At 35.5% G+C, this 13,699-nt stretch overlaps 1 protein-coding gene across 1 annotated transcript; it reads right to left on the reverse strand.

Annotated features, from left to right (window-relative positions):
- Positions 1–353: 353 nt before the first annotated feature.
- LOC112527597 (membrane-associated progesterone-binding protein 4) lies at positions 354–8,920 on the reverse strand. The gene is made up of 8 exons (XM_025138323.1): positions 8,468–8,920; positions 7,506–7,582; positions 6,410–6,481; positions 5,718–5,755; positions 4,623–4,666; positions 2,454–2,500; positions 1,716–1,890; positions 354–731 (listed from the first exon to the last, which is right to left on the reverse strand). Exons 1-8 carry the CDS (start codon positions 8,579–8,581, stop codon positions 564–566), a joined length of 735 nt encoding a protein of 244 aa, XP_024994091.1. The 5' UTR covers positions 8,582–8,920; the 3' UTR covers positions 354–563.
- Positions 8,921–13,699: the final 4,779 nt, after the last annotated feature.

Below are 13,699 nucleotides of genomic sequence, written 5' to 3' on the forward strand. Positions count from 1 at the left end.
ACATTTTTATTTCTAACTTGTTTTACATAAAAAAAACATGGACAACCTAAAGCAATTTAATCAAAAAATTACGTTGATTTTTTGACATAAATATCTGATACTCTATAAAAGCAAAATTTTAGAAATATGTGAATTTAAACACGAACCATTTTGGATCGAATATGGTTTTTAACTCATTTCATTTAAAATATCTCACATAACAGGAAAAAATGTCATCGGTTCTCCGTTGAAAAACCCCGTTCACCGTTGGGAACTGAACATGGATGGGGATTGGAGTCCCGGGCCCATTCCCATGCCTATCGACCATTAGTAGATCTTCCGATGATGTCAAAGATAGACAATCGATAGCAAAATTTTCTCAAAAAAGCATGACATGAAAATCTATTGTGATATATAAATCATCAATCCAAATCAGATGCATTCGGTATATCTTACTCGAAAGTCATATCTAAGATATTTTTGTAGGATGTAACCAGCCCTTTCTTCTACGTAAGGGAATAGAGACATCGTTTACGTAAAGCATGTCCGTTTCCGCTCTATCGTTGATACTCTTTTCATGACTCTCAAAGCCGACAGGCTTTCGATAAATAATCACATCCTTCATAAACTTCTAAACCTGGTTGGTCTAACTCTGTTTCTTTGTAGCATGCGCAACGTTTGCTCATTTTCCCCGTCAACGCTATTTCTAGTGGTCTCTGAACTAGCCTTGGGTAACCATTGTCACACCAAACCTGCCATACAATCCGAAACACACAAGTTATGAGCAGCCACGGACCAAGCAACCTGTTGCACGATATTCCTGCAACATGGATCGAATGTATACGTAACGGTATAGTTTTTGGTTACTTTAACGTTTCTATACCAAAATGGATTTTGTATTCCAGATCTAATTGATATTTGCATTGGACTAGATAACAAATATCAGCATGGTCACGGAAATAAATTATCTACCCTTTTGTGACGGGACAGGACAGGTATGCATACATCTCAACCCCCTAATACTACTTTCGAGAACGGTGTTTAACAAATACCAGTAAAAAAGTGTTCGTTTGGTTTGGTTTAACCAAAGGGTCATTGGCTCAACGGCACCCGGGTTATTGGCAGAGCCCAGCCTCCCAGTAGTTCAAGGGTTCAAACCCAACCAAAGAAGAGGAGCGTACACGAGTATTTGCCGTATATAAATATTATAAACTTCAAAAAAAGTGTTCGTGTAATTGTTGTCACAAACCCACGTCATTTTGAATTTTGAGAAAAAGTAAAATACATCAAAATGCACCGAACTCGCTTGGTTCCTATTTAGTGTACTAAAGAATTTTTTTCTCAATCAATGTAATAGAATTTCAAATTTTCATATAACAAAGTTTCAAATACCCATTTTGACCGTTAACCTGCTGATCCTGTAACATTTTATGACGTGTATGTCAAGTTTATCGTCCACTTCAATGTAACCCCTTCATAAAAGGGTATTCACGTCATCAAATGTTATAAAATCGGTAGATTGCCGGTCAAAATGGGTACAAAATAGAAAATTTTGAAACTTTTATTACATTGATCGAGGGAAAAAATTATTCGTTACACTAAATAGGAACTAAACCAAATTTTGTTGCATTTGCCTTTTGAATAACTATGTTTGACCTTGAACATTGAATATACACATGAAGTACAAGTGCCGATGTACTTTCTCGTTCTCGTAGATGATTGTGAGAGAGGCATACCTCGGAACCCTCGTCCTGGCTCCACTTCGAATTGCAGCCGGGTATTTTGGCTTCTTCTATCTTTTGTTTCTCCATCAACTGTGCACCTCTTGCCGCCTTTGCTTCGACTCCTTTAAGATATTTAGTGGGGCTCCCCTCACCATCATAATACCGACCGACTAACTTGCCAACAAATCTGATACCACCAATCAAAGCAATAACATATAACAAATCACCGTTAGGATAACAGTATTACCAAAGGGGCTTTGGCCTAGCGGTATCTGCGCCTCTAGTCTTCCCGGAGGTCAGAGGTTCAAACCTCACCAATGGTGAGGAGAGGGTGTGAGTGAGTTTACTTATTGCATTTTAGACATTTAATCAATAGTCAATCATTTCTATTCAAATACGTACCAAATCAAACATAACAAGCCGCCACGACACCCACGTTTCAAAAAAAGTTGCATCTTTTAGTACCTTTTTTTCAATGTCTCGAGCTTTCCAAAGCTTCTCTAAATCTCTAAAGCATCACTAAACTTATGCAAGCCGGATGTTTTCATGGAAACAATATATCTGCTTCGTGTAGAGGTATCATCTTACCCTCCCTATGTTCTACTTCGGAGTGGGATTTTCTGGGTACGTTTGGTTTGGTTTGGTTTATATTCTAGTCAATCCGCTAAAAGCATACAATGCAAGTTATTCAAGAAACCTAACATATTTTCTCGCTAGAAAATTATCATTCAGGATCTACCATAAACTTACACGTATGTCCTGATATAGAAATCTCGCCATTCAACTACACTCTTCACCTACAAAACAGAGAGAGAATGTTAAATTTTCATTGTTCATCCACATATGATACATTTACCATATTATTTGAATATAGCCATTGTAAACAGAAGATACAATTTTCAAAGGTACAGTAACAAACGGTAACGAAAACAAGATTTCACTAACTTATTTGATCGATCATGAAATATATTAACTACATTTAATTCAAACCCCAAATCAATCATATCATATGTGGACTCCAGCATTGTTCAATAGCACAGAGAACCCATTTCTGGAACCAAATAGCTGACAGTTGCTTCCTGCTAAGTTTATATCATCGACTCTGTTCTTGTGTGTCGATTCGGTCAAACCATGGTATTAAACAATCATTAAAGCAGCATAGTGTTGAACTATTTGCTTCAAATCATCTCTGTTATATTCAGGTGGTGTTTGTTTTTTTTTAAAAAGCTCTTATTTTACCACTTATGTCTGATTCGGTCAGACATAAGGCAATTCAGACCATTTGTTTTTCTTTTTCTTTCAGAGCCACTTATCCCTTATTTTCCTCTTAAAAATTAAGTGATAGACTAACCACTTATTTTTCTCTTAATCCTGAAAATTATCCAGAGAACCGATTTCTACTTCATCATTCGATCGAGTTCACCCTCCTCATCGTCTCAATCGATCGAGTTCACTCTCCATCGCCTCTGGTGGCTTCAAATCGACCCAAATCAGATCCAAATCAAGAGGGTTTTCTTCCCTGTGGGTTTTCGCCACTGTGTGTTTTCGTTTTTGTGCAAACCAGTAGTTGTGCACCTTTATCCTCGTGAATCAAGGTATTTTCGTCCCTGTAGTTTTCATCATGATGAATATTTGCTTCGATTTTAGAGGTGAATTTGGACGTTAGATTTTAGAGAAGGAGTGGTGGTGGACGGTGGTTGATGGTGGTGGGATGAGGGTGGAGATTGAGGATGGAAGGCTTGATCTGAAGGAGAAGAAAGAATTAAGGGAATCTTGGGAACACAAACAGAAGTGAAATCAGAAATTATACATATTGATATGTTTTGTTGGTTACAAAAGCAAACTATTGATTCAGATTTCAGACTTCAGACGTTTGTCAGTTTACAAAAACAAACAGTCTGACTGATTTAGATTTCAGACTTCAGCACCACCTCTTAAAAATCAGAAGTGAAATCAGACTTCAACACCTCTTAAAAAACAAACGCCACCTCAGTCAATCAAATAGCATTCATCGCATTAATGACATATTAAAACAGGCATAAAGACCCTTGTTAGTTTTTTACTTGGTTTTTATTCAATGTTCAATTAGGGTCCGTCAGGTACACTTGGCAGAACAAAACCGGGATCACGGTTCCATGTTTGGCATGAATTTTATGTGGAACAGACATGAACATAGTGGAACAAAGTGGGACAGGCGGGTTCCACCCCCACCCCATAATATACCCTCAAAATAAAACCTAACAACCTTCTAAAACATCAAAAACCACCTCCCTCTTTATAAATCAATTCTTTAAATTTTATTTATTGTCTTTAAACTTTCACTTTACTGTCCTCAGAATTCCATTTTTTATTTAGTATATTTTGGTTAAGTTATGTAATTTATTGAATATTAATAATAAAAACATAATATAGAAAAGGTATAAAATAAAAATTGGAAATTCCATAAGCTTCGTATTGATGAGAACTTTCTAATGATATACTTTGTTATAAAAAATATTTATTTTTTTTATAATATTTAATATACAAAGATTAATCAAAATATAGAAAAGACATAAAATAATAAATGGAAATTTGAGAGACGTAGAGCAAGAGTTTAAAGAGGATAAAAATATGTGCTACATAGTTTTGTATTTTTTTTAAATATTATTTGTTAATTTCTGTTTAGATTGATTATTTGGTAAAAAAGAACACTAAACAACTCATTAGGGGTAAGTTGGTCATTTTAACAGTCCTGTTTTGTCCTGTCTTACCAAACGTTGAACAGTTGTCCTATCCTGGGTACCAAACGCAGCCGTAAGGGTCACAGTAACTATAAGAACTAATAAAGTCTAATATGACAAACATCTCAGTATCATTAATAGAGAAGAAAAGAAAAACTAAAAATGCAAGCATTCACTAGAGAGAACAAGCACTAATTACCTCGGTGCTAGATAAACCAACCAAAGAATCAGTAAGCCCATCTCCTGTACCCATTAAATGACGAAAACCAAATGTAAGTGCACGATAGTAATCTCTTGCAGAACTTGTTACTTGAATCATACAAGAATCATCTTCAATCAGGATAAAGATTTATTTTTTAAAAGAAAGCAGTTTCCTAGCTTACAAGTAAATTTAACCTTCCGTTCCGTTACCATTTGGGGGTACGCTTTTGTTAGAGCATTAATCCATCTCTATTGTTAGTATTTTTGCTATATTATTATGTTTAATACCATAGTGCGGTTTACCAATCGCTTATCGGATGTCGCTTACCTTACTGAGTGAGCATTGCAAGAACCGAGAATCTTACCAGGTAAGTAAGGGAGAAGATTCTTACCCGGTAAGTGCTTACAGGGTAAAAGATGCTTACCAACGATCCATTTTGATGGCCGAGAATGTTACCCAATAAGGTAAATGAGGGTGGTGAGTTTTGCTGGTAAACGCTTATCCAGTAAGCATTTGGTAAACGTCCCCTTAATAACAATATCCTCAACTAGAGTCAATGCCTAGGCGGTTTACGCTGGGAAAATTCTCCAGTGTCCTCACAAGTTCCCTCTTATCTCCTTATAGTCAAACGTTAAACCTCTTCAAAGTTGGATAGATGCTTTAACACTAGGGACACCTCGTCTCAGAATCAACAACTTTATTTGTAACGTTATTTTCCTTCCATATTAAGGATATAAAAATGGAGATTGGTTACTTATCCATAGTAGGACTTTTTAGAATGGTTTACAATTCAGCTGCCAATAATTGTGAAATTGCTTATGGTACAACTTTCCAACTTCCCAGGTCTTTTAAATTATTGCAATAACAAGATGGTTGTAATATAATTGCAATGACATCGTGAACAGAAAAGGTGCGGGTCCTCTCAGACCCAACCAGGTACCAGTAACTTGCCAGTCTTCGCGGGTAATTACTAACATGCCAACTTTTACTATTTTATAACAAACAAACAAACTAGCTAAAGTAAGCATAAACTTCAAGTGAACCAGCACTGGAACAAGAAGACCAGTGTTTGACATGCATTGACAAATGTACCTGTGAAGTTTCCGGAGATAAATGCCCTCGAAGCATCTCTGAAATAAGATAGATAGAAGGATGAGTATTAGCATCAAACATAAAAGACGGAAGCCAGATGTCAGAAAACTTACAACTTGTAACCAACTTAAAATTTCAACTTTGAAACAAGTGAATTACTTCAAGAGAAGACAACCCAATTGATTAAATCCACTTTGGGTCACTTGAGGGTACCTTAAGTCCTTATCTTTTTTGCTACGGTTTTACATGGGCTCGCAAAAAGACAAACAAAACGATAACTATACTATATGCTTGTCAATGATAAACTGCTGATTGGAGAGACTATGAAAGATGATGATGTTAATACAAGAAATATAGTGAATTCCCCTACCTTCTAGTGCACATAAGAAAATTGTATCCGCCATACAACAAAAAAAACAAGGCTATATGTCGAAAGGAGTTCTAAGATCAGTCTTTGACATTTTTTTCCATTATCTCTCTAATAAATTTTCAATCAAACCAAAATGAACTTTCCCGGTGAGAAAACTTACCCATAGATTTAACTACGAATTCACAAATATAAGAGCACACGCAAGTGTATGATAATTATACAAACATGTTTGAGAGAAACATATATTATGTCTGGACAAGTAGACAACCGAGAATTTCTTCTAATAAGACATTTGAAAATAATGAGGCAAGAAAGTCAAAACCTTCCAGCAAAGTGATTATAGCCACCTCCCTGCCCATAATGAGATTTTCCTTTTGTCACGTCAAACACCGACCTGATGTTCCACACATGAAAGAAAATAATCAATAAAAGCCCACCTTGCAAATGTCTCTATATCTAAGCATACATTCGATGGTCCTAATCATATACTCTCTATTTGGATTAATATGTAGTTGATATCCCAGATATCACCGATGACTAACTAAAAGAGACAACAAGAGATAGCTATCAGTTATCATTTTACCATTTATTCAGCTTGCATATAGAAGTAATAATCAGCCACTGTGTTCTTTCCAAAATAAGTCTCACTATGATTTTTAAGGTAAAGATTAACCCAAGTTAACCAGAATTTCCTCAGATTTAAAGAGATAAACTTTGTTATTTGGTGGTACTTTGAAAAGAACAAGAAAAAAAGAAGATATTCCCTCCTTTCTAATTAAAAGAAGACGAAGTTCAACCACAAGGGTGGTGCCTGATTGGTTTGAGATTGGCTCCAAAGGTCAAAAGTACCAGGAGGTCCCAGGTTCAAATCCAAGGAGGAATAAAAATCCCCTTGTGGCCACGGAGGTTCAAATGCGGTGACTCCGGGCTATATGCAAAGCAGGTGGTTGCCCTGGGATTAGTCGGCTCGTATAGCAGGTTGGATATCCAGGTTAATTAAAAAAACGAAGTTCAACTTTTAAGGAAAGATATTTATGTGACTGATAATATCTAAATGTCACATACCATAAAGTAATTTGAAAAACATGAGGCTAGAGAAGCAATTATCTGTGTAAGGTTTTCAATTTAGCAATTGAACAAAGTTTTCATGTTCATTAATCACTAATAAAACTATATTATACAACTCATTTGCATATATACATTAGATTTCTGGAATCCACCCAAATTCAATCTGATCAAAGAGAATGTACGTTGTGTCCGCCCAATCTGTTTTGACCTTGTAAACACTATAAACCTCTAAACTGAAAAACGATATGGCCAAATTTTAAACCAGCTGAATGCAAAAAACCACCAACGATACTTCAGAGGGGGGGGGGGAATATTGATCAAACAGAAATAAAGAGTGAAAAAGTGAGTACCCAAGAATTCCTAACAAGATGGGCAAGCCATTATCAGTCCCGTTGTAAATAGCTAGATCTTGTACTGTAAACAATCTCTGGCAGAGAAAGTTGTAACACGGTAGTAAGTGAATGGCCATAAATAGTAATAAAGGCATGTAAGTTCTCTCCCTTTGACATCTAGAATTCGCTGTAGCAAAACTATGGTTAAGAAAATACCATAACAGCAATAAAACCGAGCATCATACTACTGTTCTAGTGTATCATAACACTAATCAACTATCATTGCTCACAACATTCAAAGTTTTGTTATCAAACCCAATAATCTTAAAATGAATAAATTACTAAAGATTGTTCAACTACTTCATCACCAGAGTTTTTTTTTTGTATAATTTGTTAGGGGCCTTTTACTAAACACTTATTTGGTAAGTGCTTAGCGGATAAATTTCCTTATCGGATGAACATGAGAAGGACCAAGAATCTTACCGGGTAAGAGCAATGAAAAGGATAGAGAGTCTTACCCGGTAAGTAAGGATGGCGACTCTTACCCAGGTAAGCACTTACCTAGTAACTTGTTGCATTCGATTTGTTTTGATGTATTAAAATCTTACGTATCAAAATAAATTGTAATGTTGAATCCTATCAGTAAACACTTACCGGGTAAGCGTTTACCCGGCCCCTTATTCAGTTTAATGTTGGTCAAAACAATTTCACAAAAAGTGTTTGAAACATGCTCCTCTTGTTTAATACATATGGTTCGGTATTTCCAATAATCACAAAGTGGTAGTTATTTCAGCTGATCACAATGATCAAATATTTATGCTTAACCTAAAAATTTACCCAAAAACATAAGAACGCAACTGAAATCACAAAATGGTATACATAGGGAAATCTTTTCTTTTCCGGAAAAGGGAGTATCTTTGGTGCAGACAGTAATTGGAAAGTTGGAATTGGAGTCTAAACGTGTGGAGGAATATACATACCGCGGGTGATGGTGATGGTGATGCAGGAGGACCATAACTGAGTGGATATAATGCAACGATGAGAGAAATCAGAGCGATGGCAAACGCGATTCCAACGAAAGAGGAAACCCCCATTTTTCAAGGGTTTGAATCTTTGAAGGGTTTAACGGTCTTCCAAGTTCCAGTTGGAGAACTACTTTTGCTCCCAAACCCCAATTTCCTCCAAACAGTATGCTTTTTATCGGATCTAACTACCAAAAAATCGATTTTTTCTACAATTTGCGATTTGAGCTACCAACAGGGTTGAACAGATTGATTACAATCTGGTGAAAACTGTGAATCACTTCATAGATAATTCATATCTAATCATACACGCTGTATAAATTACAAGCATTTAAACAAAATTATGAAACAGATAATGTTAATTAAGATACAATAGTCTTTAACGAAATGGTCAAAAAAAATCTAACCCTTCAAACCATAAACCAAATTGTAAAGTCGTTTTAAGAAAATATCAAACCGTTTTACCTCTACTTTTTAGAAGGCCAAAAACTACAATACCGTTAGATCAAATGCTCTTTGATTATACACGTACGTTGATCTCATAAAAAAAATATTCATACCGTTGAGAGTACTTCAACAAAAAAATCATAGTGTGGTCGATAGTTTAACAAAAATTGATGAATGAAGAGAAGCCTATTGGAATATGAGAATAAAGAGAAGAAGACAGAAAACAAGAAAACTTTGAGAGTTGAAATAAACGAGATAATAAAAAACTTAGGAGGTGTTTGGCTCACATAATAGAAATTGATGGAACTAAAATTTATCAAATAAATTTGACTTTGAAGAAACTGAAATTGAATTTGATCACGCGTTTGGTTGATAGGAACTGAAATGAAATATCTCAAAAAAGAATTGAAACAATCGTCTTTGTTTGGATTATCTCACCCATCGCCCCGCCCACACTCTACCAACCATCATGTCGCTATTGTCGTCGTCACAGCTATCACTCCGCCCCGCCACTACCTAAACCCTGCCCCACCACTCCTTCCCACCTCCATAGGTGGGGTTGTTAGGAGCAGGCAGGGTGGGGCGAGGCGGTGAGGGTGGGGCCAGAGTAGGGCAATGGGTGGCAGGGTGGTAGTTGTTACGACTACAGTGGTAGGTTGGTGGTTAGTGGTGGCTTGGAGTAGGGTAAGGTGGGACGGGACGGTGGGGTAGGTGGCGGGGTGCTAGCTGTGACGATGATAGTGGTGGAGTAGTGGTCTGGTGGCTGGAGCCTAGGAATGGGTAGGTATGACGACAAGTCGACAACAATAGTGACATGGTGTTCAGTAGTGGGTTGGGGTAGGTGGGGTGCGAGTGAGTAGCGATTGTGAAGGCGACAATAGTTGTGTGATGGTGGGGTTAGGGGCAGGGCATCAGGGATGATGCATGTGGGCATGGGTGATAGTTGTGACGACGACAGTGATGCGATGGTGGTAGGGTGGCTAGGAGTGGGGGGTATGGCGGCGACAGTAGTGGCTTGGTGGTTACTGGTGGGTTAGGGTAGGGTGGGGGTGACTGACAATTACGATGGCGACAATAATGATGTGGTGGTGGGGATTAGGTTAGGGGCATGACAATAACGGTGGTAGTATGGTATGCAGCAAGTGACGAGGGGTAGGTGGATGCAATGACAATAGTAATGGCATGGTGGTTACTGGTTAGTGGTGGGGTAGGGTGTGGGTGGCAACGACAATAGTGGTGTGGTGGTGGTGGGGGGTTAGGGATGGGACATGACGAATAATAGTAGCATGATCGTGGAATTCAATTCCTCTCATTATGCCAATGAATGATGAATTCATTAATCCATCTATTTCAAATGAACCAAACAAATGAATTAGAATTTGGTCAAAAGAATTTGTCATTCCAATTCCATTAAATTCTTTCGAATTTCACGAACCAAACAGCCCCTTAAGGTTTGTAATTTGAATGTTTATGAATACTTATTTTAGTTACGTATATGGGTTTAATGCATAAAAATATAATATATATATATATATGTGTGTGTCTGCAGTTTAAACCACCAACATGATACCTCAAACTGCATACAAGACCAAACCGTCCAATTTGGCTTTAAACGTGAGATACTAGATACAAGCTAAGATCAAGACTCCTAATTACCAACAAGCGGGATTAGCTACACCACTCCACTACTGATACAAATGGACAACTAAGAGGTTGATTATATGTTCAGGCTCATAATTCATGGCCATAAAAGTCCTTGTGGTTTTTTATTACAGGACTTGTAGCTTTATTTTAAGATGGATTTATTCTCTTTTAGATCCAGATCTGGCTCTTGAAAGCACCTATGCATTTTTTAGCTTTTCCTTATTGTTGTACCTCCTATTTTATGAGGTTGTGACAATATGTGTCTCCAAAACATAGTGTCTTTTAGGAGCTATCTAAGTTGTCTAAGCTCTAAGGGGTCGTTTACTAAATACTTACTGAGTTAGTGCTCCCCCAATATCACTTACCTTAACGATTGAGCATGAAAAGAACCAAAAATCTTACCCAGCAATAGGCATAGTAAGGACCGAGAGGGTTTACCCAGTAAATGAGTGAAAATACTATTACCCAATAAGCGTTTACCGGATTTAAGATGTTTACCAACAATTCATTTTGATAACTGAGAATATTACACGATAAAGTAAGTAATGGTGATGTCTCTTGCCGGTAAGCTTCTGGTTAGGGGCTATTTATTTAAACACTTATCCGGTAGTGCTTACCGGTAGGATCAACACTATCACTTACCTTAATGGTAAGATTTTCGGTTCTTGTCATGTTTTCAAATAGAGTAATATGACTTGGTAAACGATTACCGAATAAACATTTGGAAAATGACCCCTAAGTCTCTATTATCATATGCAGAAGGAACCCAATATTCAATATGCAACTTAAGTGCCAGAGCTTAAAGATCCTATTCTCTTGCATTTGGATAGATGGCACGTTCAAACGAGTTTAAGAATGAATGCATAGAACATTGTTTTCTTACAAAAATTGAGTCGGTTTGAAAATAAGTGAATTGTTAGTTGTAGAATATTATTTTTGTCAGACTTAAACCAGCAAAAAATGGTCTAGTTTGGTTTGACTAGTTTTTACAATCAGATGGTTTTCTCTGAACACACTTGACCAAAACCTAACATTTATAGTTTTTCTTTTTCTGCAACCATTAAAATCCATCATGAATCATCAACGTTTGAATATGGCCATTACCAATATACATTAACAACACAAGTCAGTCAGTCATAAGATATGTATTATGTTTTGTTACCAAGTGTCTGTTTGTTTTTTAAGCAATGACTGAAACCATGTCCAATATGCAACTTAACTGTGTTTAAGTAGCTCTAGATGGCATGTTCAAGCCAATTTATGAACGAATGAAGAGAACATGGGTTTCTTGCAAAAAATGAGTGAGTTTGAAAATAAGTGAATTGTTAGTTGTATAATGATATTCCCGACATCCTTAAACCCTGAACCGCCAAACCACTAAACACCAAAAAATGGTCTAGTTTGGTTTGATTAGTTTTTGCAGCATGATGGGTTTTTATTTTGATTAACCTGGATATCCAAAGCGTTATGCGAGCCGACTAATCCCATGGCGACCACCTGCTTTGCAGATAGCCCGAAATCACTGTATTTGGACCTCCATGGCCACAAGGGGATTTTTATTCCTCCTTGGATTTGAACCTGTGACCTACTGGTATTTTTGACCTTTGACGCCAAACTCAAACCATCAGGCACCATCCTTGTGATTGGTATGATGGTTTTTTTTTAACATGCTTAACCAAAAACTGACATTAATAGTGTTTTTTGTTGCAACCACTAAAATCCATCATGAACGAGCATGGCGATTGAATCTGGCCATTACCAATATATATATTAACAACACAAGTCAGTTAGTCATAAGATATGCCATTACCATGAGTCTGTTTCTTTTTGTTAAATTAGTTTAATGAATTATTTAATCGGTCGTTAAAATAATATTTGTTTTTATTTTAAATTTTAAGCAATGACTGAAAGTGATTGAATTAGATAAGTTATCATGTATCAACACGGTCTCTAGTATTATATTGGTAATGCAACATTTTTTTATGCTCAAACTCTCAAAAACATAATTCGATCAAGTTGATTAAAGTGTCCAGTTGTTTGATAATAAAACGAGTTTACACCAACTCCAAAAATATTTTTAAAAGAATATGATAAGAAACCAATAAATTGATACATCATCCATTTTATTTTAAATCAAGTATCAATTTAAGAATTCATTCATTTGTGAATTATCTATCTATACTATATTATAAAGCATTTGATAAAAACTCTTAAAAACCACTTTTTATGCATGAAATACTGTTTATTGATGCATATTACTTAAAATTCAAAGTACAAGTAAATTATCCGTAAGTATAACTTATTAAAACTCGTGTACTTAATTGCATATAAACATAATTAAATACATGATAAGCATTTAGTTTTAAACATAAAAAATTTAAAATATAAATAGGATAATCACTGAGTTCTAACATAACACTTAATTGTTATCTTTATAAAAAGTCATATTATTAAAACGAAAATAAATTATTTTGTTATTAAATCTAAATTAAATTATAATAAAAAATTAAATTAAATAAGTTACATAAAAAACGTGAACCTTTAAATAGTTATTTCATACTAATATCGATATAATTTTTCAAAGTTTTATGAGATATTCAAATTTATATTTTATTTAAACATAAAAACATTATCGTTTTATTAAAACCACATAAAACCGTGTTATAATATTAACATAGACAAAAATTAAAACGAAACACTAAAATCAAAATGTCTCACACTGCATTGCATGAATACCTTTCTAGTAACAACAAATAAGCATAATAATTTTTATATTATTGCAAATCTTAAATTTTAAACACAGAAAATATCTTTTACCAGTATCTAGTTTACAAAAATTCATGTAGAGAATCTTTTTGCACATGGATAAAACATTTTCCTTTCTCATATAAATATTTTTTTAGACTTAAAGGGTTGTTTACCTAAATGTTTATCCGGTAAGTGTTTACCGTTTGAAGCCAACACTATAATTTATTTTTTAGGTAAGATTATAGTATATTAAAATGGTATCATAAGCAACAATATATCTGGTAAGTGTTTACCCGGGTAAGAGTTGTCAGTCTCACTTACCGGATAAGACTCTCTATCATTATTATCGCT

The sequence above is a fragment of the Cynara cardunculus genome (genome assembly GCF_001531365.2).
Source record: "Cynara cardunculus var. scolymus isolate 2C chromosome LG 15, CcrdV1, whole genome shotgun sequence".
NCBI classification, from domain to species: Eukaryota; Viridiplantae; Streptophyta; class Magnoliopsida; order Asterales; family Asteraceae; genus Cynara; species Cynara cardunculus.

Bases quoted from the DNA above. Each gene is read 5' to 3' on its own strand.
- LOC112527597 (XM_025138323.1), bottom strand. From the start codon at position 8,581: ATGGGGGTTTCCTCTTTCGTTGGAATCGCGTTTGCCATCGCTCTGATT. The intron at 6,482-7,505 runs GTACTCACTTTT...GTGGAACATCAG, and splicing joins ATCTTGTTAGGAATTCTTGG to GTCGGTGTTTGACGTGACAA. The intron at 732-1,715 runs GTATGCCTCTCT...ATTGTATGGCAG, and splicing joins GCCAGGACGAGGGTTCCGAG to GTTTGGTGTGACAATGGTTA.